This window comes from Anoplophora glabripennis, unplaced genomic scaffold (genome assembly GCF_000390285.2).
Source record: "Anoplophora glabripennis isolate ALB-LARVAE unplaced genomic scaffold, Agla_2.0 scaffold1050, whole genome shotgun sequence".
Classification (NCBI taxonomy): Eukaryota; Metazoa; Arthropoda; class Insecta; order Coleoptera; family Cerambycidae; genus Anoplophora; species Anoplophora glabripennis.
This window is the reverse complement of record NW_019417126.1, coordinates 107,200-132,379: the sequence shown is the minus strand read 5'-3', so window position 1 is coordinate 132,379 and position 25,180 is coordinate 107,200. Positions and strand designations below refer to the sequence as shown.

At 33.1% G+C, this 25,180-nt stretch overlaps 1 protein-coding gene across 1 annotated transcript; it reads left to right on the top strand.

Moving 5' to 3' along the window:
- Positions 1 to 400: 400 nt before the first annotated feature.
- Positions 401 to 22,253, top strand: LOC108915669 (IQ and AAA domain-containing protein 1-like). Its single transcript, XM_018721766.1, has 6 exons — positions 401 to 1,391; positions 3,763 to 4,091; positions 4,379 to 4,542; positions 9,756 to 10,225; positions 14,783 to 15,007; positions 21,994 to 22,253. Exons 1-6 carry the CDS (start codon positions 401 to 403, stop codon positions 22,251 to 22,253), a joined length of 2,439 nt encoding a protein of 812 aa, XP_018577282.1.
- Positions 22,254 to 25,180: the final 2,927 nt, after the last annotated feature.

The following is a 25,180-nucleotide window of genomic DNA, read 5'->3' as shown; positions in this document are numbered from 1 at the left end:
CGCCCCTCGCAGAGCCCGAGGAAAACTCAAAATTCACCTCGAAGACGACAAAAAATCGCCATCGAAATACGCCGTTCGGATGGTGGAAGGCAGGCGGGGGGCTTCGCCCCCCGCGGGTCGCCGCTGCGCGGCTTCCCCGCAAAGCCTTTGAGTCTGGAAATCGGCGCTTTTTCGTGGCGATCGTGCGACGCAGACGGAGCTATCAGATTTTAATATATATTGATTCGAGTAGGTACCATACCTTCTCGAAATAGGTATTGTTTATTCGATACTGTAAAACCATAGTAACCAAACATGTTACGCCTCATATGTTGCTGTGGTAACACCAGTCCTAGGCCAAGTAACTGCTAACAATAACTGCTCTTTAGTTATTTCACAACCTTGATCCATATACACAGCCATGTCCCATAAAACATACGATGAAAAATTTAGATCGGCACATGAACTACTTACTACCACCTTACAGACAGAACCAGTACAGGCGGATAGAAGGGAAGAGAGACTATTACTGGCGACTTTATACATACGCTACATACTGATCGCGAATAAATTGACGGTGTGCGTAGACCAAATAGTGCAACCTCAGAAGAGAATACTGATTAGGAAACTATTAGAAGCAACCCTAGGACGAATATTAGAACTAAAATCGGATCTCGTCGAGGCGGATCTTAACGAATGGACGCACTGTGGTGATGTAATGGAGAAATTAAATTTAACGCCGTTCGATATGGAATTAACAGTGCCCTCATGCTTCAGAAGAGAAAGGAGGAATGAATTACAATACAGAAAGAATGTCATTGACAGCGTTTTGGCAAAACTAGGATATATCGATAAGACCATAGAAAAGGTCCCCATGACTGAACAACAAGCGATTTTAATAATACAGTCCCACGAACGCGCCAGACAAGGCAGACTGAGGGCCCAGTTTATGAAAGAAATAAAAACGATGAAGGAGAAATCCAAGCCGGTACAGAGCGAAGAGTCGGAAGAGGTGAAGGAAAGCAAGCTCGCTCTCAATCTGTCCGCTGCAGTGAAAATTCAGAAAATCTGGCGGGGATACGCTGCTCGTAGAGCTACTCGTAGAAGAAAACTGCATGAAATGTTGCTGATCGGAATGATCCCGCCCCCGAAAACGAAGAGTGAGGAGATTGAGAAGGATTTGGAAAATCGCAGATTCAGGAAGAAGCTTCAGGAGGAGAGGCAGGTTGAATATGAGAAAGCGGTTACCGACTGTAGGGAAAAGTTAGAGAAAACTCAAAGAGGGACAGTCTTGGAGCAACTAAGTGATCAAATTAGAAGTTGGCTTCATGAGTATAAAACGCAAACTGGTAAAATTCCCGAATATACTGGATCAGAGAGAAGTGCTTCCAGATTAATGCTAAGTAGACAAGGTAATATATTTTAATTTTCACTAGACATTTTTTTATAAAAACATTTTTCTGTAAAATAATTATTTTGGCAACAGTTTTTCCAATCCATATAGTCCAATCACTGAAGGCGAAAATAAAGTAAAAGCTCCCAATGGATTGGCATGGACAGCATGGATTTTCCTGAAAATTTGCATACAAGCTCATCTGACCCCCCCACTTCAAAAGTTATATTGTCTAGATGTGTGCTTTTTTCTATTTGAGTGTGAAAACTACCCTTGTACGAACAAAATGCGAAAATCGCAGATTTACGTATTTTAAAGATTCAATTCATGTTCAAATATGTTGGATAAAGTTTCTATCATGTTTTTTAATATAATTTATGAAATTTAATTACTTTTCAACCCTTAAAAATCCCTAAAAACTAACCTTCCATGGCCAAAAAAATAAAAAAAAAGTTTTTATCAGTTTAAAATATTCTTTTGGTGCATTCACAATGTATTGCGTTTCTTTTGTTATTCACTAGAAAGCTTACGACTCATTACAAAGTTGCAACCCTTAAAAACTATCCCTTATAATAAAATAAATTATTATTGAAAGCTCGAGATGTTTTAATGGTATGCGTATGTTGAATTATAAACTTTTTATTGGTTTTCAAATGATCTATGATATATTGCAACTTTTCAGCCACCCAAAAAACCCTTATGGAAAACCTACCCCTCATAAAAAATCCTATCTCTTACAGAAAAATTTCCTAAAAATTATATGTATGATGATATAATTATTTTTTTTTAATTTTATTGAATTTATTCTTAATATCTTTTTATTAAATTTATATCCAATAAAAAAAATTATATACATTATAAATGGATACGTGTGTGTATGTATATTATTACAATACTTACTCAAATCATTTCACAAGTGCTCCAAAATACACAAAGATGATGATTTACCGGCACCGAAAATTTTACNAGAAAAATTTCCTAAAAATTATATGTATGATGATATAATTATTTTTTTTTAATTTTATTGAATTTATTCTTAATATCTTTTTATTAAATTTATATCAAATAAAAAAAAATACATTATAAATGGATACGTGTGAGTATGTTACTATTAAAATACTTACTCAAATCAGTTCACAAGTGCTCCAATATAAATTTACACAAAAAACCATTTTGTAGGGAATTTAAAGCACTTTTTAAGTTCTGTGATTTGCAGTTTTTTTGAGCCCTTCGTTTTTTAGATTTGTAAGCTAAAAGGCTCAGGAAAGGCAGTCTTGGTGCTTAGTTTTGAGCTTCTAACGGTCAAATTTTGTCCTACAAAAATTAAAAAAAAAAATAAATTGTTCAGTAAGCGAAAACCTACAATTTCTTATTGTATTAATTTTTTATAACTTTGTTAGTTTTTGAAATATTTTGAAAAAAAGGCGATTTTTAAAAAAATTTAAAAATTTTATTCAAAAGTAAATAAAAATTTTTTAAATTTAGGCTTCTAAAATCGTTTAAATTCCCAGATTCTACTGTTATTACATAAATAAGGTAAATTGCAGAAGGAATACGTTTAATTTTTTTCCGTCAAGTCGTTAATTTTAATACCGATTTTTTTTTTTTTTAAATCAAGACAATCATTTTATTTTGATTGTAACTTCATTAGTTTTCATGTTAACTACTTCTTCCACCACTCAATTTAAAGGTCTTTTCAAGAACTTTAATAGGTGTTATATAAGTTTTCCTCGAAAAACCTTTAATTTTTCCGCTACAGGACGTTGAACGTTTCGATTATAGCTATCTTCGAAATTAACTTCAACTTTTGGGAGTCATAACTCGGGTTCTATACCGTCTACAAAAATATAAAAAAGCAATCTCTTTGCTATTTAATTACCTTCATTTTTGTTTATTATCATTTTTTTTATGGTTTTTGAGATTTTTGCGAAAAATGGCTCAAAAACATGCATTTTTGGGGCTAAAAGCGAACGTGTTTAGGCGCAAATAACTCAAAAAGTATCGACTGTACAAAAAATTCTTATAGCACAATTTTTTACTTAGAATTCGTCCCTCTGTCAAATCGTGAGGTTATTTTTAATAAAAAAATTCCCACCTTCCAGAAGGGGTGGTATCCACCCCTAGGGTAAAAGCACACATAGGCACAATATAACTTTTGTTTCTTGGACTATTCCCTAGCCAGAGTTCAAATTTCACGTCAATCCATTCCATCCGAAAAAATTGGTAGCCAAAATGCTTCAGTAAATGGACTAGTATGCAGAAAACCTAGTAATATATATATTTTTTTTAACGTTAATCAATGAAAATGTGTAGAATCATTGTGCTACAAAAACCTTACCCACCCTTATAAGCATCTCAATGTAAATGTGGTGCACATATCATATCTTTAGGTACTGACAGTGAATTAAGTAAATCTACACAAGGATCTTCAAAGGAATCAAAAACAAAGAAAGAAAAAACTACGAAATCAGTGAAAGACAGTAAATCAAACGAGGAAGAGGAAGATCTTGCTTCCAAAGCGATGGTATCTACATTCGTCCCTGAATTAAATTTGAGAAAGGAAGAATACGAAGAAGTTTGGAAAAATAGAGACGAGTCTGAAAATCCGCGACAGTTTCACGATAAGCAATTGATAGAACAAGATCAAATGACTGACATGGAATCTGAGTTAAGGAAAGTGGTTGACGAGATGATGGTGACTGAACTTGAGTTACTTCAGGTAATAATTTAGATAGGTTACGTTCTTCTTGAACAATTTCCGGGCTAGTTGCCACATCTTTGGTTCATTACTTAGGTCGAAAGCTTTGGATTTTTGAAATTTGTAATATGCTTTAGTATTTTTTTCGTCTAAGGCTAAGGACTTTATTAATAATGACACCAAAAAACTACTTGTACTGGTCACATATTTTTAAGCTGACTGCGATTATTATGTACAGAAGTCTTTAATTGAAATGCGACTCACAATTAGGCACTTTTATTTATAATATCGATTCACGATATTTCTAGGAAGCATTTGATAAGGACAGAGGACATAAGACTAAGAGAAAATCTAGCAAAAAAGCTAGAAGGGCCGGAAAGAAAAGTAAGAAGAAGAAAGAGAAAGACCTGACTCCAGATCGTACTACAGAATCACTCTTTGAAGAATTAGTTGCAAATGGAATAATAAAACGGTTAGTATCTCTAAATTGGCTTTTACTCTTACTATTGTTTTATCGATGATTTGCTAGGATATAGTCTATCTTAAAGACGAAAGAAAAAGGAAAAACTGTAATATATGAGTATATTTTTTTTTTCGATTTACTATGTAGTGTTGATTTGAATAAACTCTATCAATAACTATTTATTTTACAATTACCATTTTTGTATTGTCTCATGCCTAAATAGTTGACATCAAAGAGCACAATTATGGCATCATTTGATGAGAAATTTTAGGAAAATTTTTAGAGTTGGGTAATTTGAATTAGTTTATCTCTTACTTAGAATGTCTCAAGAACTTTTATCTATAATTTCTGCCATTTATAATAAATATTCTACATGAATCATTCTATATATCAGTCAGTTATATTATGCAACAAAATTTGTTCAAATAAAGCCATTATCTATCTAATTAAGAACAGTAAATGTTTATTAATTAATTTAGCAACTAATAACAGTTTTCATATTATATGACCTTTCATGCTGTCTGTAGAAAGAAAAGGAATGTGAACTAATGTCAATGTCAACATTTCTGTTATAGGTATTTTTCCCTATACAGTAATGTTTTACTCAAGTTCAACATGAATATTTTTCTATATATTCTCTATCATATGTATGTCCGCTGTTAGGGTGAATAAGAGGAAACACTTTTTTATTTTACATTTTACGGAAAAAGGCACACTTGAAGTTTTGCTTGAATTTAAAATGGGGTTGTCATGGTGAAACTTAACATTTCATGTACGGGGTGTCCAGAAAATAAAAAATCTGAAAATATCAGGAGAGTAAGAAGTAAAGGTATTTCTAATACTTCTGAAAAGTGTCACTAGGAAAAGTTGTTCCAAATTAAAAGATACGACATAATTCCAATTTGTGGGAAAGTTGGCCTATGTTGATTATTTACAAATATTTACTTCCGCGGTGAGGGCGAATAAGAGGACACTTTTTTATTTCAAATAGATGGTTGTGAATAAAATAATATTTTATTCTTCACTTGTGTCACTGTACTTCGTTAAAAACCCCTAACAGTAATCAATTTATCGGATGAATGCTAACTGTACAGCTAAAAATATATCTAATACAGTGCTACGGTAAGGGTGATAACAGTTATCGCCAAGTAATTCAAGATTTCAATGAAAAATACCCAGGTGTGCATGTGGCGCAGTCAGATTTATATAAAGTAGTAAAATTTTTTGAGAACCGAGTCACAGGCAAAAACACCTAGGAAAAAGAAAAACTATGATGATTTAGATGCCGTTACTGTGCTAGTTCTACTGCCAGTGAATGAATATCCAACCATGTCACTGAGAAGACGCTCAGAATTCTTAGGAATTGTGATACATACAAAAAATGTTGAAACAAAATAAAATTCTGACATACAAGCCAATTTACAATCACACTTTAGAGGAAGACGATGAAGCGAAACGTCTCGATTTTTGTTTGTGGATCGGAGGTATGGATCGAAATTTCCATCAACAGATTATGTTTTGCACTCTTTATACAAATGGAATTGTTGCTTCACAACATTTGCGATATTAGAGTACAGAGAACCCTCATAAATGTTTGGTGTGTGGTATTCTTTTATGGAATAATAGGACCATACTTCTTTGAAGATACATGCAATGGAAACAGCTACTTGAATATGCTCCAAACATTTTTACTAATGAATTGGACAATTTACCACTGGCCTATCGAAATTGTTTTTATTTTCAGCATGACGATTGTCCGGCTGTAACTGTTAGGACCTGGTTACAGAACACATTTCCCAATCGCTGGATTGGCCGGCATGCTCCATAGCAATGGCCCCCGCGATGTCCAGACTTAACAATTCTGCACAACTTTTACTTGTGGGACCGACTCAAACAGATTGTGTATAGCAGGCCATTGGAAAATAACATCGAGCAGCTAAAACAACGAATTAAAGATGATGTACAGGGTGGGCAAATAAGCGAGGTAAGCGGCTGTATCTCAGAAACTAGTGATCGTAGAGAGCTACGGTAAAAAATTTTATAGGTAAAGTGGGCAAGGGAAAATGCTGGAAATTATTTTCAAGTTTCCAAGATGGCCGCCAGTGGGCGTTTCCACCATCTTGAATTACATAAAGTTACGTTTCTCGCGATTTTCCCCAATGAATGTAACAAAAAAGTATTTGCGTTTTAATGTTAACTTAAAGTCGAACATTTTTTGTAAAAACAATTTTTCTCTATCTTTCGAAATAAAGTGGTGGGGGGTATTTGAATGTTGTTTTAAATAAATGCCTGTAACTTCGAAACGGCTTAATGGATTTGGATAAATTTGGTATCATTGAAAAGAGCATTTCTTGGGCTTTTAGGTTTCTCGTAATCATGACAGTTGCGACCTACACGGCCGCCGATAGAGGGCGTTATTCGATATTATAACCAAAATATTGGATTTTCTCAAAAAATTTAAATGCGATGATATGACTTTTTTTAGACTAGAAAATAGACAAATGACCAACCAATAAGCCTGCGCAAACCGCATCTTAATATCTTTTTCCTAACTCAAATTATTAAAAAAAAATACTAAACCAGGAAAATTCATATATCCCCATTTAAAAATGCATCGGTTGCTTTCGATAAGAAGGCAAGTAGTAGGCCATGGAAATAAAAGACAAACTCCTCTCTAAAATATTCACAAGAAATGTCAGTTTATTTAGTGCTGTGATTTTAAGTCGCACGTTTTCGTATTTATAAGCGATTTTCCTTTTAAATAAAGTTGTGGTCCTGAAAAGGACCGATTTTGAAAAAAGATTAATGCCTTCTGTGTTCAAATTGCCTTCCGTCATATTCCACACATTGTTCCAGTCTTTCTTGAGTCGACAGAACCGCAGCCTCGATTTCTACCGCTGATAGTTGACGAATTGAGTTTCGAATTCTGTTTTCCATATCCATTCGTGTTGTTGGTGGAGTTTGAAAAACAATGTCTTTTAAGCGTCCCCACAAGTAAAAATCAAGACATGTCAAGTCCGGAGATCTTGCCGGCCAAGGAAATAGGCTTCCCCTTCCTATCCAGCGTTCTCGAAAGGTCCCGTTAATATGGTTTCGGACATTAATTGAATAATGTGCCGGACAACCATCTAATTGCAGAAACATAGTTCTCCTAGTTTCGAGTGGCACATCTTCCAACAAAATTGGCAAGTCGTTGATCAAAAACTCTAAGAAGCGGTTACCAGTTAAAGCTTGATCAAAAAAATAAGGTCCAATAATTCTGTCCCCAATGATACCGCACCACACATTTAGGCTCCAGCGTCCCTGGTGCTGCACTTCTCTTAACCAATGCGGATTTTCAGCGGACCAATAATGCATATTATGACGGTTTACTCTACCATCACTACTAAAGGTAGCCTCGTCGGTCCAGAGAATTTCCGTTAAGAAATTTCTGTTTTCCTCAAGCATGCCTAGCATCCATTGACAATAATTTAATCTATTATCGAAATCTTGTTCATTTAGCGCCTGGTGCAAAACTATGTGGTAAGGATGTAATCTAAAAGTAAAAAACAACATATGCGTAAAAATAATATAATCAGAATAACACTGAATTGTGTATTTGAGAGTATGTGCTAAGATACTTGGAATAAGATAAAATTATTTACCTATAATCTTTCAAAATATTTCTAACAGTTGTTCGTGCTATTCCCAAGTCTAGAGACAATGTTCTAGTTCCTACATGTCTATCAAATTCTATGTAAGCCAAGACATTGATAATGTTTTCTTCGGTCCTTCCATTGCGACGCCTGCGACGTTTAGGACGACGAAAACTTCCAGTATCGCGTAATCGCTGTACCAAGCGCGGAAACATTCTTCTCCCGTAATGACGGCGATCTGGATACCGTGCCGCGTACTGTCTTGCAGCTATAGCTGCATTTTGAAAACACTCGAAATAAATCGCAATCATGTCAACGGCTTCATTATTTGTGAGAGGCATTTTGATTAAAAAGTACTCAAATTATACGCAATCAACAATATTAGGCTGCGTGTGACAAAAGTTTGACGTTACTTGGCAATATTTTTGTTAGGCGATTGTCGTGTCCATGGCCTACTACTTGCCTTCTTATCGAAAGCAACCGATGCATTTTTAAATGGGGATATATGAATTTTCCTGGTTTAGTATTTTTTTTAATAATTTGAGTTAGGAAAAAGATATTAAGATGCGGTTTGCGCAGGCTTATTGGTTGGTCATTTGTCTATTTTCTAGTCTAAAAAAAGTCATATCATCGCATTTAAATTTTTTGAGAAAATCCAATATTTTGGTTATAATATCGAATAACGCCCTCTATCGGCGGCCGTGTAGGTCGCAACTGTCATGATTACGAGAAACCTAAAAGCCCAAGAAATGCTCTTTTCAATGATACCAAATTTATCCAAATCCATTAAGCCGTTTCGAAGTTACAGGCATTTATTTAAAACAACATTCAAATACCCCCCACCACTTTATTTCGAAAGATAGAGAAAAATTGTTTTTACAAAAAATATTCGACTTTAAGTTAACATTAAAACGCAAATACTTTTTTGTTACATTCATTGGGGAAAATCGCGAGAAACGTAACTTTATGTAATTCAAGATGGTGGAAACGCCCACTGGCGGCCATCTTGGAAACTTGAAAATAATTTCCAGCATTTTCCCTTGCCCACTTTACCCATAAAATTTTTTACCGTAGCTCTCTACGATCATTAGTTTCTGAGATACAGCCGCTTACCTCGCTTATTTGCCCACCCTGTACAGTCCATATCTTTAGAAGAGATTAGCCGCAGCTACAATGAATTCCTTACACGCCTTCAAATTTGTGTGAACGTCGGTGGAGGGAGTGTTCGAATAATGTATTATTATTCATAATTTTTTTTCCAAATTTATTATGTTCTGTAAAAAATTAAGCCAATTTTGTGTGCGAATTGTTTAATTTAAAAACCCAAGTAATTTTTTTCCACGACGTTTGCAAAATATCACTTTTCAGAAATATTAAAAATAAAGATAGTTTGATTACTCTCGTGACATTTTCAGCTGATGATGATTAAAATGATTCCGTAGAACGTAAAATAAAAATGTTTTTCCTCTTATTCACCCTAACCGCGGACATACCGTATTTTTTATGCCATGTAACATTTTCTATTAATTTGTGACGTAGAATTCGCCATTAATCTTTTCGATATTAAAAATGTCTTAAACCTTACAGATGCCCCGAAACTTATTTAAGCGATTTTCAAGGAGAAAGGTCGTACTTCTATCCTGCAGCACACAACGTTGGCAAAGATCCACCAGTAGCCTTGGGCGATATAAGACAAGTGGTGAACGAATATTGCATTTTGCCATTGCTCACACCCCATCTTCACCAATCCACACCCCACGTGAAATCTGTCTTGCTCGCTGGTCCAAAAGGAAGCGGAAAGGACATGCTAGTTCACGCGGTTTGCACGGAAGCAGGAGCTATGCTGTTTGATCTAACTCCTGCTAATATAGTTGGGAAGTATCCCGGGAAGTCTGGTTTAATTATGCTTATCCACTTGGTGGTTAAGGTATCCAAGTTGCTACAACCTGCTGTTATTTACATGGATTCAGCGGAAAGGCCGTTTGTAAAGAAAATACCCAAAACTGATAAATCAGATCCAAAAAGATTAAAAAAGGATTTGCCGAAAATGGTTAAAAGTAAGTTATATCTCACTTCTCAAAGAGTTTACAGAGAAAATGGTTTCATTCTATAAATGGATGGTAATCTAGACACGCAATGTTAATTTATTTATTTTTTTACTTGATCAATTATGGTGAAATAAATTGAGTATTTATTACAACAGAAAGCAAGACATAGCAACTCGAGTAACAATAATACTAGTTATTTATGCGTTTGTTTTGAAATTAACAATTCACATAAACGTGTCAAAAATTAAGGAGAATAATTTCTTTTAAAAACCTTTTTTAGGTATAAGATATTGAAATTTTCAAAAAAATATAATTAAATATTTTCGGAATAAAATAAGATGATGAAACGAAATTTTGTGCTTAATCTAGTGTCGAAGGTATGAAGTATGATGGATATTTTTTCCTCATTGAAAAAAAAAAAAATGTGTCCTTTTTGAAATGTTAAACTTATTTTGAGCAAAAATGATCGTAATGCATAGCTTTCACTATTTTGGTATAAATCAGTAATAATTAAAGATAATACTTTCAGAAAAATGTTAAATACAGGGTGTTTATGAACTTATGTCAAAAATTTAAAGAGGTGAAAAAGGAGCAAAAATTAGTTAACTGATGCCACAAACTTGTATCGGAAGTTTAAGGTCATAGAGAAAAAAGATAATTAAAAATGTGTTTAAAACTGTTTTGGAACTGTTGAAATATGTACAGGGATAGCCAGAAGTACGGAATAAAATTCATATCTTTTGAATGAGTTAATTTTTTTTAAACGCCGAAACACGTTAACTGATTTTGATTTTTTCCCATCTTTGGGTTATATAATAATTAATTTTTCTTCAACCCCCTAACCCCCAGCTACTTTTTTTTCAATTGGAAACATAAGGCATAAGGGGGCTCGTTGAAAAGCTTATAGAAAACGGAATCCAGCCATACCAAATAAACAAGTTTTTTTTTCATTTAGAAATTGAAACTAGATAATTTACAAAAATAAACTCAATGTCGCAAATGATGAAAATGTCGTCCATTCACTATTTGGCAGCATCTCCGCCCTAATCTTGATCTTTAAATTCTCAATATTATCCGGCCTGTCCTGGTAGACTCTTTCTTTCAAATATCCCCAAAGAAAATAATCCAGGGGTGTTAAGTCGGCGGATTTTGGCAGCCATTCAACTGTGCCCCGTCTACCAATCCAGCGATTTGGAAACATTTCATCTAAGTATCTTCGAACATCAATACCAAAATGTGGGGGAGCGCCATCTTGTTGGAACCAAATTCTTTCATTCGGTATATCTGGATCAATTTCATGAGGGAAAATCACAGCTAGAGCAGGTATCAGGTCAAATGTTAGGAAATCCAGGTAGCGTGCGGCAGTAAGATTTTCTTCAAAAAAGAATGGGCCCAAGATTCTGTTGTTGATGATACCTGCCCATACATTAACTTTTTGTGGATGCTGCGTATGCGATTCGCATGTCCAGTGTGGATTTTCCTGGGACCAAAAGCGATAGTTGTGCCTGTTAACCACTCCATTTAAATAAAACGTAGCTTCATCCGAAAAAAGTACGTCTCGTTGAAAACCATTATTGTCGTCACACCGTCTCATCATTTCCTCACAAAATTGTAATCGCCTATCATAATCGTCTTCCAAAAGCTCTTGGACAAGACATACCTTATAGGGGTGGTATTTCTCTTGTTTCAGAAACATTCGAATTGCAGTTCGAGAAGCATCGTGATTGCGGGCCAATGAAACAGTTGAAGTATGAGGATTTTCAACAAGTTCTAATGCAATGTCTAATTTCTTTTCTTCATTCAAAGCACGTGCCCGTCCAGTTTTGGGCAAAGTCTGTACTGTACCGTGTTCCTCAAATTTGTGAAATATTTTACTAACTGTCCCTTGCGAGATTTGGTTTTCGGGATATTTCGTATTAAATAGATCGCGCACTTCAGCCTGACTTCTTATTTTGTCTCCACATCCAAGCAATATCAAGATTTCGATACGTTGCCTTTCCAACAATACCATTGCAATTCAGTAAATAACTTGATTTTGACACAATAGTAACGTTTCAAATACCAGTTTACATCTAAAGCGAAAAATTAACCAGAAAGCCTGGCAAGTGGTATCAAAAAAACGCACATAAAAAATATATCTTTTTTGCGTTAGCAGTGATAGGCACAGTTTCGAATTCTTTATTTTATTCTGTGCAAATTCATGGAGGATAACACCTGAAGATAATGCACCTAAATAAAATTTAATTAAGTAGGTGTTTTATACAACCCTAAAAACCTTGCTATTGAAAAAATAAAACTTGTTTATTTGGTATGGCTGGATTCGGTTTTCTATAAGCGTTTCAACGAGCCCCCTAATGTCTTATGTTTCCATTTGAAAAAAAAGTAGGGGTAGCTGGGGGTTAGAGGGTTGAAGAAAAATTAATTATTATATAACCGAGAGATGGGAAAAAATCAAAATCAGTTACCGTGTTTCGGCGTTTTAAAAAAAATTAATTCATTCAAAAGATATGAATTTTATTCCGTACTTCTGGCCATCCCTGTATATTTTATCGCGGCGAGTACTTACAAAAAATTCTGTAACACTTTTTACGAATTTGTAGGTTTCTTATGAAGCCGGACTGTATTCGAAAGTCAGTTTCTAATACATTGTTGTAGTGATTGCTGTGCTGTTTTTCGAGAGTACATTTAATAGCCGTATTTNTATCGCGGCGAGTACTTACAAAAAATTCTGTAACACTTTTTACGAATTTGTAGGTTTCTTATGAAGCCGGACTGTATTCGAAAGTCAGTTTCTAATACATTGTTGTAGTGATTGCTGTGCTGTTTTTCGAGAGTACATTTAATAGCCGTATTTCCAAGTTTTACCCATTTCATATTCAACATGCAACAAATTCTCAATTTTTTAATTGAAATGGTGTACGTAACGTCCACAACAGTTTACAGTGAACATGTGGGCCGGTATCGTTAGTGACACTTTAATAGGACCTTTTGAATTGCCCAGACGGTGCTTTATATCTAGATTTTTGCAAAATCGTTAGCTGGAGTTATTGGAAGACGTGCCATTAAATGTTCGGCAAAATATGTGGTTACTGCATGACGGAGCCCCTCACTTTTTTCGGAGAGTGCACGATTTTCTACGTGAGAGTGTGTGACTTTTCCCGATTTCTGGATAGGCCGCGGCAGCCTAGTTAGATGGCTTTCCCAGTCCCCGGACCTCACCCCTTTAGACTTCTTTTTGTGGGGATATGTGAAAAGTGTTGTGTATTCCACGGAAGCTCGTGACATCGACCAACTGTGATATTGTATTGCCAAAGCTTGTAATACGATTCGAGAGGACGTGGCAATGTTGCAACGCGTGCGAGCAAATTGGATACGTCGCGCTGAAGCTTGTGTGCAAGCAAATGGTGGGTACATCGAACATCCTCTATGAAAATCAGCAATTCTCAAAAGGCGGTTCCTTGTAATGTTGAGGTAAGTCAGATTTTAAAAATACATTTTACTCAACACAAATCCGTGTATTTACCTCATTTTGACATAACGAACATCTGGCAAAAATATTTGACATATGTTCATTAACACCCTGTATATTATATTACAAAATTTGTCCGGAACACGCTCTTCAATACATTTTCTCACATGTTCACTTACTCTATAATTTTAAAGACGAAAACTTCATACAAATCGTTAAATAAGAAAACATTCTTATATTTGAACAAGGAAAACACTCCATTTTTGATACGTTGGTTGTTGTGTAGCGCCCTGTATAATTGTAAATTTGTGTAAACGCTTTATTTTCACAAAGTGTAAATTTTTCTAAAACTGTAACATATTTACATGGATGTACCTCTGACCTTAAGAAACACATCATATAAGTTTGATTTATCAAATTCCGTCGCAAAAACTAAACTTTTTTATAATTTATTTCATAATTTTATACCCGCCGGTGGACAAATTAGTGTGTACTCAAACAACAGCATACATTAGCAGCAAGCTCATACACACCTGGGTGCTACGGTATGCATTGTTGTCAAAACTCGTAACCGACATTTTCTTATTCAGTACTTCCTCTGTCGGAATAGTCCATCAATTCTCGTTTTCTTGCAACAGCACCGTTTTCTCCTGACAGAAAGTATAGATCCATATCAACTCTTTCTGTATTCGTATACATGCTTTTCTACAATATCAGACAGGACCCTGAATGTCACACACTGTCAATAATTACCGAAATAAATAGCTTACACTACACAGACATTTCACTAAATATTTTACTATAAATTTAAACCAAAATGAAATACCGCACTGCAATATACAAACTATAAAAAAATCGTGATTACACAGCTATAGCTATAGCTAATTGAAAACAATTGTTAATGGAATTTCAAAATTTTAAGTTCAAATTGATCATGGCACATTTACTTTTGATTATTTAATGTATGACTGTAGATACAGATTCCTTAATTATAAACGATAAATTTATTTAAATAGCCTTTAATTTATGTAAATTCGGTAGAAAATGTAACTCATTTAAATTAATGAATGTTTCTAATAATTAGATTTGATTTACAGATTTCGCTACTGAAGATAGAGTCATTTTGATAGGTGTATCAAATTGCCCTTGGGACAGCGACCAGAAATTACTGCAACAAGTATACCAGAAATTCCTGTTTATTCCCAGATCTAATTATAGTTCAAGATTCAGCATTTGGACACACCTCTTGGGTCAATATATGGCTGTTGGGTGGCAATTTGACACGGGGGTAATGACTAAAATATCAGATGGATATTCAGTAGGTAGGATTATAAACAGCTTAACTGCTTCCAAAACTTAACTAAGAAAATAGAACATAAATCTTATATTTTAAGTCCTAAATCAAATTAGGTGTCACACAACATATCTTCTACTTAAAAAAATTAACACGTTGATATTAGTGGTAAAAGTCTTAATTCAATAAAAAATCCATCTAATCTTCTTTGTCTTTTTTCGCATATAAAAAGTATAATACAAGAAAGTATTATAACCCTCAGTTTTCATTGTGGTCAACATTTGATTGACTATCTTTCAGTTAGTCCCGTAATCTCTTGTTTTTATGTATATATCTTCACAAAATAGTCTGTTGTCGTCTTTCAATAAAATTAGTGTTTCGTTGTCCCGACATTTGTGATCCACGTTGGATGCTATGTCTACCTTATTTGACCCCTGTTAGACATATTTGGCACACTTAGAGAACCATGTCGTGGAACAGGATTTTGTCCAACTGAATTCTCCATCAGAGGCGTGTAGTTGCCTTGAAATAGGATAAAACAAAACAATCTAATTTATTTGTTTCCAGTGAGTAGGACTTCTATGAGTATTTATTAATTTTTTAGAAGCTTCGAAGAGCTTATTGTTTCCCTTGGGACAATGCTGGGTTAATGGGGCGCTAGAACTGAGGTCTAAGCTAGAAGCAAGGCGCTCGCAAAATTTTATGAAAATTTTTTAACAATGTTCTGAATTATTACAAATTTAAGTGGCTGTTACTGAATAACAAGGCATAGGGGTAGATGTACGATCGCAGTTCTTAATGGGTACGCCTTAGGTTGTTTCCGAAATTCGAAACTAAGGTGATTTTTTTCTTTCGCAAATCGTCGTTTGAGGCTGCTCTACCGACAACATCGGCCTCTGGCGGCGTTGTGTGCTGCGGTTTCAATATTTTGGGGCGGCTGGAAGCTTCTTAGTGACTTTCGGTGAAAATTTTGAAAACATAGCTGAAAACGTTAATTTCCGCTCCGTGCTTTCTGTGACTCGTGGAAGGTAGTTTGGGTCGCCTAGGACACGTTTCTGTTCTTTAGTCGGGATTCGCCCTACATAGAGTAGTTAGAGACAGCTACGTGGTTCTGATTGAAAATCTGAAATCCGCTCGAAATCTGAAATACGACACTATGGACACTAGATCGAACTGTCTAGTTGGCCACCCCATGTGCTGTATTATTTTGTAGAAATTGATGAGGAGCATCAACATCAACGTCTACGTTAAAAAAGCTTCTTTCCTTCTACTCTTAATCTACTTAACTGAAATATTTCTCAAAGTTTCCAAAAACTGGTGGATACATTTTTAATAATAAAACATTGTTATGATTGTGAAAGGGGTGAACACATTTCAAACAACGTCAATTAACTTTTTTTTAATTTTTGGTGCCAATTTCATAATGAGAAGAATATTTCGTTAAAATATAAAAAAGCTTTCAGGTAAATTATAAGGTCAATTTAATTTCTTTGAATTCTAAAATAGCACTAAGGTGGCCATATCCCTGGCCGAGAAATAGTCAAATTTCTGGCGTTTTTAGGTACTGAAATCTTGAAAAGTAAAACGTGTAGAGCAAAAGTAAGCACAAAAATAAAATCCTTGATGTTCTGTTTATTCATTGTTACTATTTAAATTTACTCAAATAAAATAATAACTAAAAAATGCGTTTGTTAAACATGCGTTTACTATTATCCTAACCCCACATTTTAAGAATAATTTTCACGTACTTATAAATAAAAGTAAACAATTTTATATGTAGGATTAAGCAAGTAAATGTTATAAGAATATTTACATGTGAAGTTATATATATAAAAAAGTTAGTATTTTCGTAGATTTCAGTACCTAAAACCTTGAGGGTTTGATCGTTTTTTGCACGTGTTTATTCGTTTTACTGCGGCGTCTTTGAAAATACTCAGGTGGCATGACATAACATTCCTATTATTTGATAAGCTTTAGATTATTCAGTTATTAAATGGTTCAAATTATTTGCCTTTGTGGAAAACACTATTTAAAGAATACGGCGCCCTTATCTTTATTATGAAATTGTTCCTTATTGTTTGTTCTATTGCTGGAAATAAAACATACAGATTTTATAAAACTAAATACCATTGCAAGTAAAACAGCAAATTTAATTTTAGTAAATATGTAATTCCAGGAAACTGAACAAGCGTATGGATGTACCGAGCAATAAAAATGTTTAATAGATTTATGTAAAGTTATCCATTCATTTCATCCATTTACCTTGTAATTTATTTTATATTTAGATTGCGGTTTTTAACAAACTCAATAATACACGTTTATTTACTTAAAAATGAGCAGGTATACAGATATTATGGTATTTAAATAATTTTTAATTTTAAGTTTTAAGTTAATGAAATCATATTTTTAATTGCTATCATAAATATAGTTATTATTTTATATAAAAAATAAAATTGTTCTTCTCTTCTAAAATGTAGGTAATAACTAAAATACAGTGTGTTCCGCATAAGAACCGACACAGGGCAGGTGCATATAGGGGTGTCCAAAATATTGTAATTTAACCAAACTTACCTATATACAAAGTTGCACCTCTGAGAAGTTATTAGCCCCCAATGTGGGGCCTTAAATTTCGAAAAAAATTAATATCTCTGCAACACTTTACCGCAGAAGAACCAAATTTGATGACATGATTTAGGTTTATTACTGGTCTTCTTTGACTATGATTTAAAGTTAATTGAAGCACTACAAGGTGTTCATTGGGGATGACTCACCCCTAAAATTGTACGGAACTTTTTTTTCATTGACCGAATTGAAAAATAATAATGTTAATTCACAGCAGAATTTAATTTAAAATCTTTTCTGCTATTGTTAAATATCAAAAAACTTTAACAATTAACAAACAATTGCCTCTGATTATGGCTGAAATTGGCTGGAAACTTTACATTTAGCGAACAAGTTGATATGCTACTTGTGCTGGGTTTCTGCGAATGAAACTGTAGAAGTGTGGAAGAATTATTGAAATAAAATAATTTTATTACATGACAAGTTTGAAAGATACCTACATTCATTGCCTACTACTGACTGATTATTTTCTAATGAACACTGTAAATATCTTGTGTCAGTTAATACGGTTTTTCTTTAAAACCATAAAATTTTTTGATATTTAACATTAGTAGAAAAGATTTTAAAATAAATTCTGCTATGAATTAACATTATTATTTTTCAATTCGGTCAATGAAAAAAAAGTTCCGTACAATTTTAGAGGTGAGTCATCCCCAATAAACACCTTGTAGTGCTTCAATTAACTTTAAATGACAGTAATAAATCTAATAGACTAGGCGGTATCTGTTTTGCTTTGGGTGAATCGTATATCCACGGAGATTTTTGGCTTTGTGGCTTTCAAATATCAGTAGAAATTAAAATTTTTCTATGCACATAAAACAAAACGTGGGCTTAAATTTTGGCAGCACAATATGTTAAAAAAAAATCGAAAAATGTATTTTTCTTCCTATTTAATTATGTATCTTTTCAAGACTTGATTTTAGGCGAAAATGGAAGAGGAAAAAAATGTTTGTAATTAAATTTTACAAAATATGACTATTTACAAATCGAATGAATCATGATTATTATTGTAAAAATCGAAAAAATCGCCAAAATGGGGTTAAAAAAACATTTTTTTGGGTTCTTTAAGTTGGGTATAGAACCTCCATACTTAGCTCAAGAAAAGTTCATCTTATGTAGAATCATCACACCAAATTTCATCAAAATCGGTTCGATAGATTTTGCATAATAATTTTGCAATCCAGATTTTTAAAAAAAAATTCAAATTTTCAAAATTTTGCACAGCAAAAACCAAGGCCCTTAGATACTTGGAAAATTTAATCACATATAGAAGGGCTCTCAAGCTTTCAAACGTTTTTTGAAAAATTCGATTCGGTCATTTAGGAGAACTCTGGCTCCTGTTTAAACATTGGTCGAATTTTTGTACTTATAAACAATTAGAATAACTGAATATTCAATCAAATCAAATTTTTTAAAGCAGGTTTTAAAAGTTATTGGAAAGATGCTTCTTTAAAAAAAAACAGATCGATTGGTCAATTAGTTACGTAGTCATAGCCGATCAAAGTTAAGCGTCATTTACACTAAATGTACAGGGACATCTATTCGAAAAATACATTTGGTGTTCCGAGTACTTACCAGGTCTAAGTTTGCAATACTTTTCTTCATTGGCAATCTACTTTAAAACGCGTGTAAAGTTATTTATGCAAGCGAGAAATTCATGAAAATCGTGCGGGCGGTGGTGGCAGAGAGCGCGGCCGCTTCAGCCTGCTCAAAATTGAATCGGCGAGTTCAAAACCGCGACGCGCCTAAAAATTTTTAATATCTCAGCTTCTAGAGGTCCGATTTTGATTATTTTTTTTTAAATCGATGTCTCGCGATTTAAAAAAAAACAATTAGCGTATTTCAAATCACTATCGTTAATAATTATTGGTTTTTCAACAGTCCGATAATTATTTATCTTTAAACTTACTTTAATTATCAACTTTATTTTTTTTATTGTATCAAAGATAAGTGCATAAACTTATATACTGTTTATCAAAGATCAAAAACAAATTTATTTAAATATTCTAAAATTCTTTAAACAACAATTATTTTCAAAATATGTCGAAAATTAGTAATTAATTAATTAATGAATTAATTATTAATTTAATCATCATTCCTTGTGTGATTAAACTATAATTTAAATATTATTTACTGTTTAAAATATAAGCAAATGAGAAATTCACTCATTATTTTACAAAAGTACAAAATTATAGTACGAACACTCGACCAATGTTTAAACAAGCGCCAGAGCTCTCCTAACAGACGGATTTGAATTTTTCAAAAAAAGTTAGAAAGCTTGAGAGCCCTTCTATACGTGATTAAATGTTCAAGTATCTAAGGGCCTTGGTTTTTGCTGTGCAAAATTTTGAAAATTTGAAATTTTTTTTTCAAAATCTGGATTGCAAAATTATTATGCAAAATCTATCGAACCGATTTTGATGAAATTTGGTGTGATGATTCTACATAATATGAAGTTTTATTGAACCAAGTATGAAGATCCTATGCCCAATTTAAAGACCCCAAAAAAATTCCCTAAAATGTATTGTTTTTTAACCCCATTTTTGACGATTTTTTCGACTTTTACAATAATAGTCATGATTCATTCGATTTGTAACTAGTCATAATTTGTAAAATTTAATTACAAACATTTTTTTCCTTTTCCATTTTCGCCTAAAATCAACTCTTGAAAAGATACATAATTAAATAGGAAAAAAAATATGACATTTTCCAATTTTTTTAACATATTGTGCCGCCAAAAGTTAAGCCCACGTTTTTTTTATGCGCATAAAAAAATTTTCATTTCTAGTGATATTAGAAAGCCAAAAAGCCAAAAATCTCCGTGGATATACGATTCAAAGCAAAACAGATACCGCCTAGTCTATTAGATTTATTACTGGTCTTCTTTGACTATGATTTAAAGTTAATTGAAGCACTACAAGGTGTTCATTGGGGATGACTCACCCCTAAAATTGTACGGAACTTCTTTTTCATTGACCAAATTGAAAAATAGTAATGATAATTCACAGCAGAATTTAATTTAAAATCTTTTCTACTATTGTTAAATATCAAAAAACTTTATGGTTTTAAAGAAAAACCGTATTAACTGACACAAGATTTTTACAGTGTTCATTAGAAAATAATCAAAGTCAGTAGTAGGCAATGAATATAGGTATCTTTCAAACTTGTCATAGTAATAAAATTATTTTATTTAAATAATTCTTCCACATTTCTACAGTTTCATTCGCAGAAATCCAGCACAGGTAGCATATCAACTTGTTCGCTAAATGTAAAGTTTCCAGCCAATTTCAGCCATAATCAGAGGCAATTGTTTGTTAATTGTTAAAGTTTTTTGATATTTAACAATAGTAGAAAAGATTTTAAATTAAATTCTGCTGTGAATTAACATTATTATTTTTCAATTCGGTCAATGAAAAAAAAGTTCCGTACAATTTTAGGGGTGAGTCATCCCCAATGAACACCTTGTAGTGCTTCAATTAACTTTAAATCATAGTCAAAGAAGACCAGTAATAAACCTAAATCATGTCATCAAATTTGGTTCTTCTGCGGTAAAGTGTTGAAGAGATATTATTTTTTTTCGAAATTTAAGGCCCCAATTTGGGGGCTAATAACTTCTCAGGGGTGCAACTTTGTATATAGGTAAGTTTGGTTAAATTACAATATTTTGGACACCCCTATATGCACCTGCCCTGTGTCGGTTCTTATGCGGAACACCCTGTCTATCTCGATTTATTCTTTAAAGTTTTTCTGTACTTTTTTATTAGTCACCACCAACACATTTTTAATAAAAATCTGATTTAATTGTCATAAAAAATTTGATATAGTTACAATAAATAACGAAATTATACTCGTGGAATATAAAATCTTGTAAATTAATGTTCTTTTATGAAAATTATTTCAAAGCCTCCATAAATGATTATATGCCACGTGAGCAGTAATTTTGTTTGGAACTGTGATTTTATTTCCTTCTCATTGGCAATAAAATTTTTGTAAAATTAAAGATTATTAAAACAGTAAAGTCAAGATTACGCTAAAACAAAACATTCTGTTTTGACTGATGAGTTGCGTAATTTTTCACGACATTTTGTTCAACTAATAAGCAATCACATTATTTCAAGCGTAGACCTAACGATTTGTCATTGTTGCAAATGAATCATTGATACTGATTTAAGGATTTTTAGTTGGCAATGCCCATCGTGCAATGTTGCTTGCCTACGGTCACGTGGCTTATAATCATTTATGAAAACCCGTAGAAATGATAACATTAGGTGCTTGGCGATAAAAAATTGCCAATTGCCGACACTGCTGATCTCTCTGACCTACCTGGACAATATACCAGATTATTCCTTTATATCTAGAAATAAAAAAATAATGTATCGATTTTTCCACCAGGTTCCATAATAAGTACAGTAAATGAAGTTATGACAGTCAAGAGGATGCTTCAACTTCGGATTCACCCTTTGAGCCCGCTGGAACTGGTAAATGTTTTGTGCAAACGAACGCCTATTTATAAAGAAGAAGAAGAAGCGCTTGAACAGTGGTGGAGCAAAGTTCCTTTAGTAAGAAGACGCGCTAGGGCAGTGGAGATGTTGTTGGAAGAACAAGCCGAAATGCAAGCTAAACAGGCAGAAGCAAAAACCAAGAAAAAATAATTTACTTTAGCCAGTTTTTCTTAAACGAGATTATAAAAAAATAAGTTCATTTCATATAATTCATGATATTTATTTGTTGTTGTTAACTACAGGATACAATACGAATCCTGTACCAAATTTCCTTTATTTAACCCAATTAATACACAACATGTTATAAACTTTGACGACTTTGATATTTCAAAATAACAAAATGTAGTCAAACCTTCAAAAACTCTCCCAGGGTATTGACACGGCCATCTTATACTTTTCTAAAGTTTTTAAGATCAATATGGAACTATACCTAACTCTCTAAACATTCTAGAACCATCATGGAAATTAGTAAGTGAATAACTGTATAACAAAGTACAATAGGGTTATTTTTCGTTAATTAATAAACTCGACAGATAATTGCCAAACCATTTTTTTAAGCAATTAATTTGAGTCCAATATGATAGCTTTTTTAACCTCATTGCCAATAACAAGTTCATTATTATTTGTATAGATATGCGCATCGCATTATTAATACTACTTATGTTTGCTTTTCAGACACAGGAAATGGAAAATACAATCGTGTGTCTTTTACATAAAAATAACTTAAAGTGACTGAAATAAGTTTCAAAATTGAGTGTATAGGGAGCACATATAAAGAAGGGGCCCTAAAATAGACCCTTGGGGCTCTCGGAACCTTGACTTTCTCATCGATTTGTCTATAAGACCTAAAAAGCGCAGAATGACAAGCAATATATCATAACGCTTTACTAAAATTTAATAAAACAACTTGTGGAGCAACTTTTCCAGGGTCTGTTTCAGTAATGTCTCAGCAGTTAAATAACTATGATACGTTCGAGATCGCGACTGATAAATGGTCAATAACTGATTATTATTAACATATTTTGATGAAACTGATAATAAAAATATTGAAAATCAAATAGACCTGAGAAGTTCCAATGAATATACAGGGTGTCCTGTTCATGTTTCAAAAAAACTTGTGTGCTAGTTCCTCATGGGAAAATAAAAGGGGTAGTTCATGTAGACGCCCAGTTTTCGAGATACAGTGTGTTGAAGTTGTTCTTTCCAAATGATTTTCCTTAATTATCTTTAAATCGGCTAAAGATAAAAATGTCAAAATTTGTACACGAGCAAACATCAATTATATGTCAAGAATAATGTGCAAACGGTTTCTTTCTGAAATGCAATGTCGCCGATACAAGTAGGTAATTGGAAGGGTACAATCGAAAAAAAATATGTTAAAAGTAAAAATTTATTACATTTCTAAATGGTTCTGTAAACTCTAAAGCATACTACAAAAAAAATGTGTACTTGTCGAAATTCGGTAGCATGTACCATTTTCGAGAAAAATGAAGTTGCATAGAAGGAAATGGGGGACAATTTCAGTATCTACTGTAGTATTTCGAGTTTGCACATTTATTTAATTGTGCAGCTGTTTTGTTCTGTATGTCTCCGAGTCTGTTTCCTAGTATTTTTCTGTTCTTATCACTTTTTTTAAGCATTCATGTCCATCAATAATTCAGTCCATTCAACAATTGTTTATTTTAGTAATGGTAGTGTAGCAGTTTACAAAATCTAAAATTAGTTAATAATAGATAATTAATTACCATAATCTGTTTATTTTAATAAACTTAACTGTTTAACGTGATACGTAATTAACTGTTTCATGTGATACGTAAGAAATTAAAATTATAGACTTAAATGCAAATACTGTTGGTAGCTAAATGTCTTCATTCATTCAATGGTAAGGTCCTCTTTCAATTTAATATTTTGTTAATGTACTTGTGCCGCTTTATGTGAGCAAAAAAAATGCAACTTCATTTTTCTCGAAAATGGTACATGCTACCATTGTATAAGTAAATATTTACTTATACAATGATGCTACCGAATTTCGACAAGTACACCTTTTTTTTTGTAGTATCCTTTAGAGTTTACAGAACCGTTTAGAAATGTAATAAATTTCTATTTTTAACATATTTTTTCTACCCGTTCAATTATCTGTATCGGCGACACTGATTTTCAGAAAGAAATCGTTTGAACATTATTCTTAATGCATAGTTGATGTTTACTCGTGTACAAATTTTGACATTTTTATCTTTAGCCGATTTAAAGATAATTAAGGAAAACCATTTGGAAAGTAACAACTTCAACACACTGTATCTCGAAAACAGGGTGTCTAAGAAACAAACTTTACATGAACTACCCCTTTTATTTCCTCATGAGGAACTTGCGCACCAGCTTTTTTTAAACATGAACAGGACACCCTGTATAAAATCAAGCGAATGCTTGCTATAATTACTAACTTGTAATACCGAAGTTACAAAGTAATTGTTTCCAAGTATAACTTTAAATTAGAAATTAGAAACATTGTTGAAACATATTTACTAATTTGAGGTGGACATTTCTGCGTCTTATTTTTATATTAACAGTTAATCTGCAGTTATAAAAATGGATAGGGGAAACTAGAGTCGAAAATTAACACGGGACAAAAGTGTCGTTGCAAAATATCGGGAAAATTAACAATTTTACGACTTAGTTTTTACTCATGGTTTGTGTTAGGCTTTGGAAGCAAATTTGTTATTTTTATTACTAGTCTAACCTATATTCTATGTTGATTATATAGTCTTAATAAATGATTGCAAGACGCGTTGTTTTGATTGTTAAAAATAACTTATTATTTGTTTAGAATCTTGGATTTTATTTGTAAATTTGTTCATATATTTTAATTTACAGGGTGACTTCAGTTCAAATACAGAAACTGCAGGACTAGACTCAACACCAAAAAAATAAGTAGACTTTGGTCTATAAACTTTTTTCCTGCGCGACTCGGTATTCGAAATACAGGGTATTAAAGTTTACAAAAAATATATTTTTTTTCTGCCATATCTTCATAATGCGCTGACGGAATGGAATGAAATATGCTACTGCGTATTTTTTTT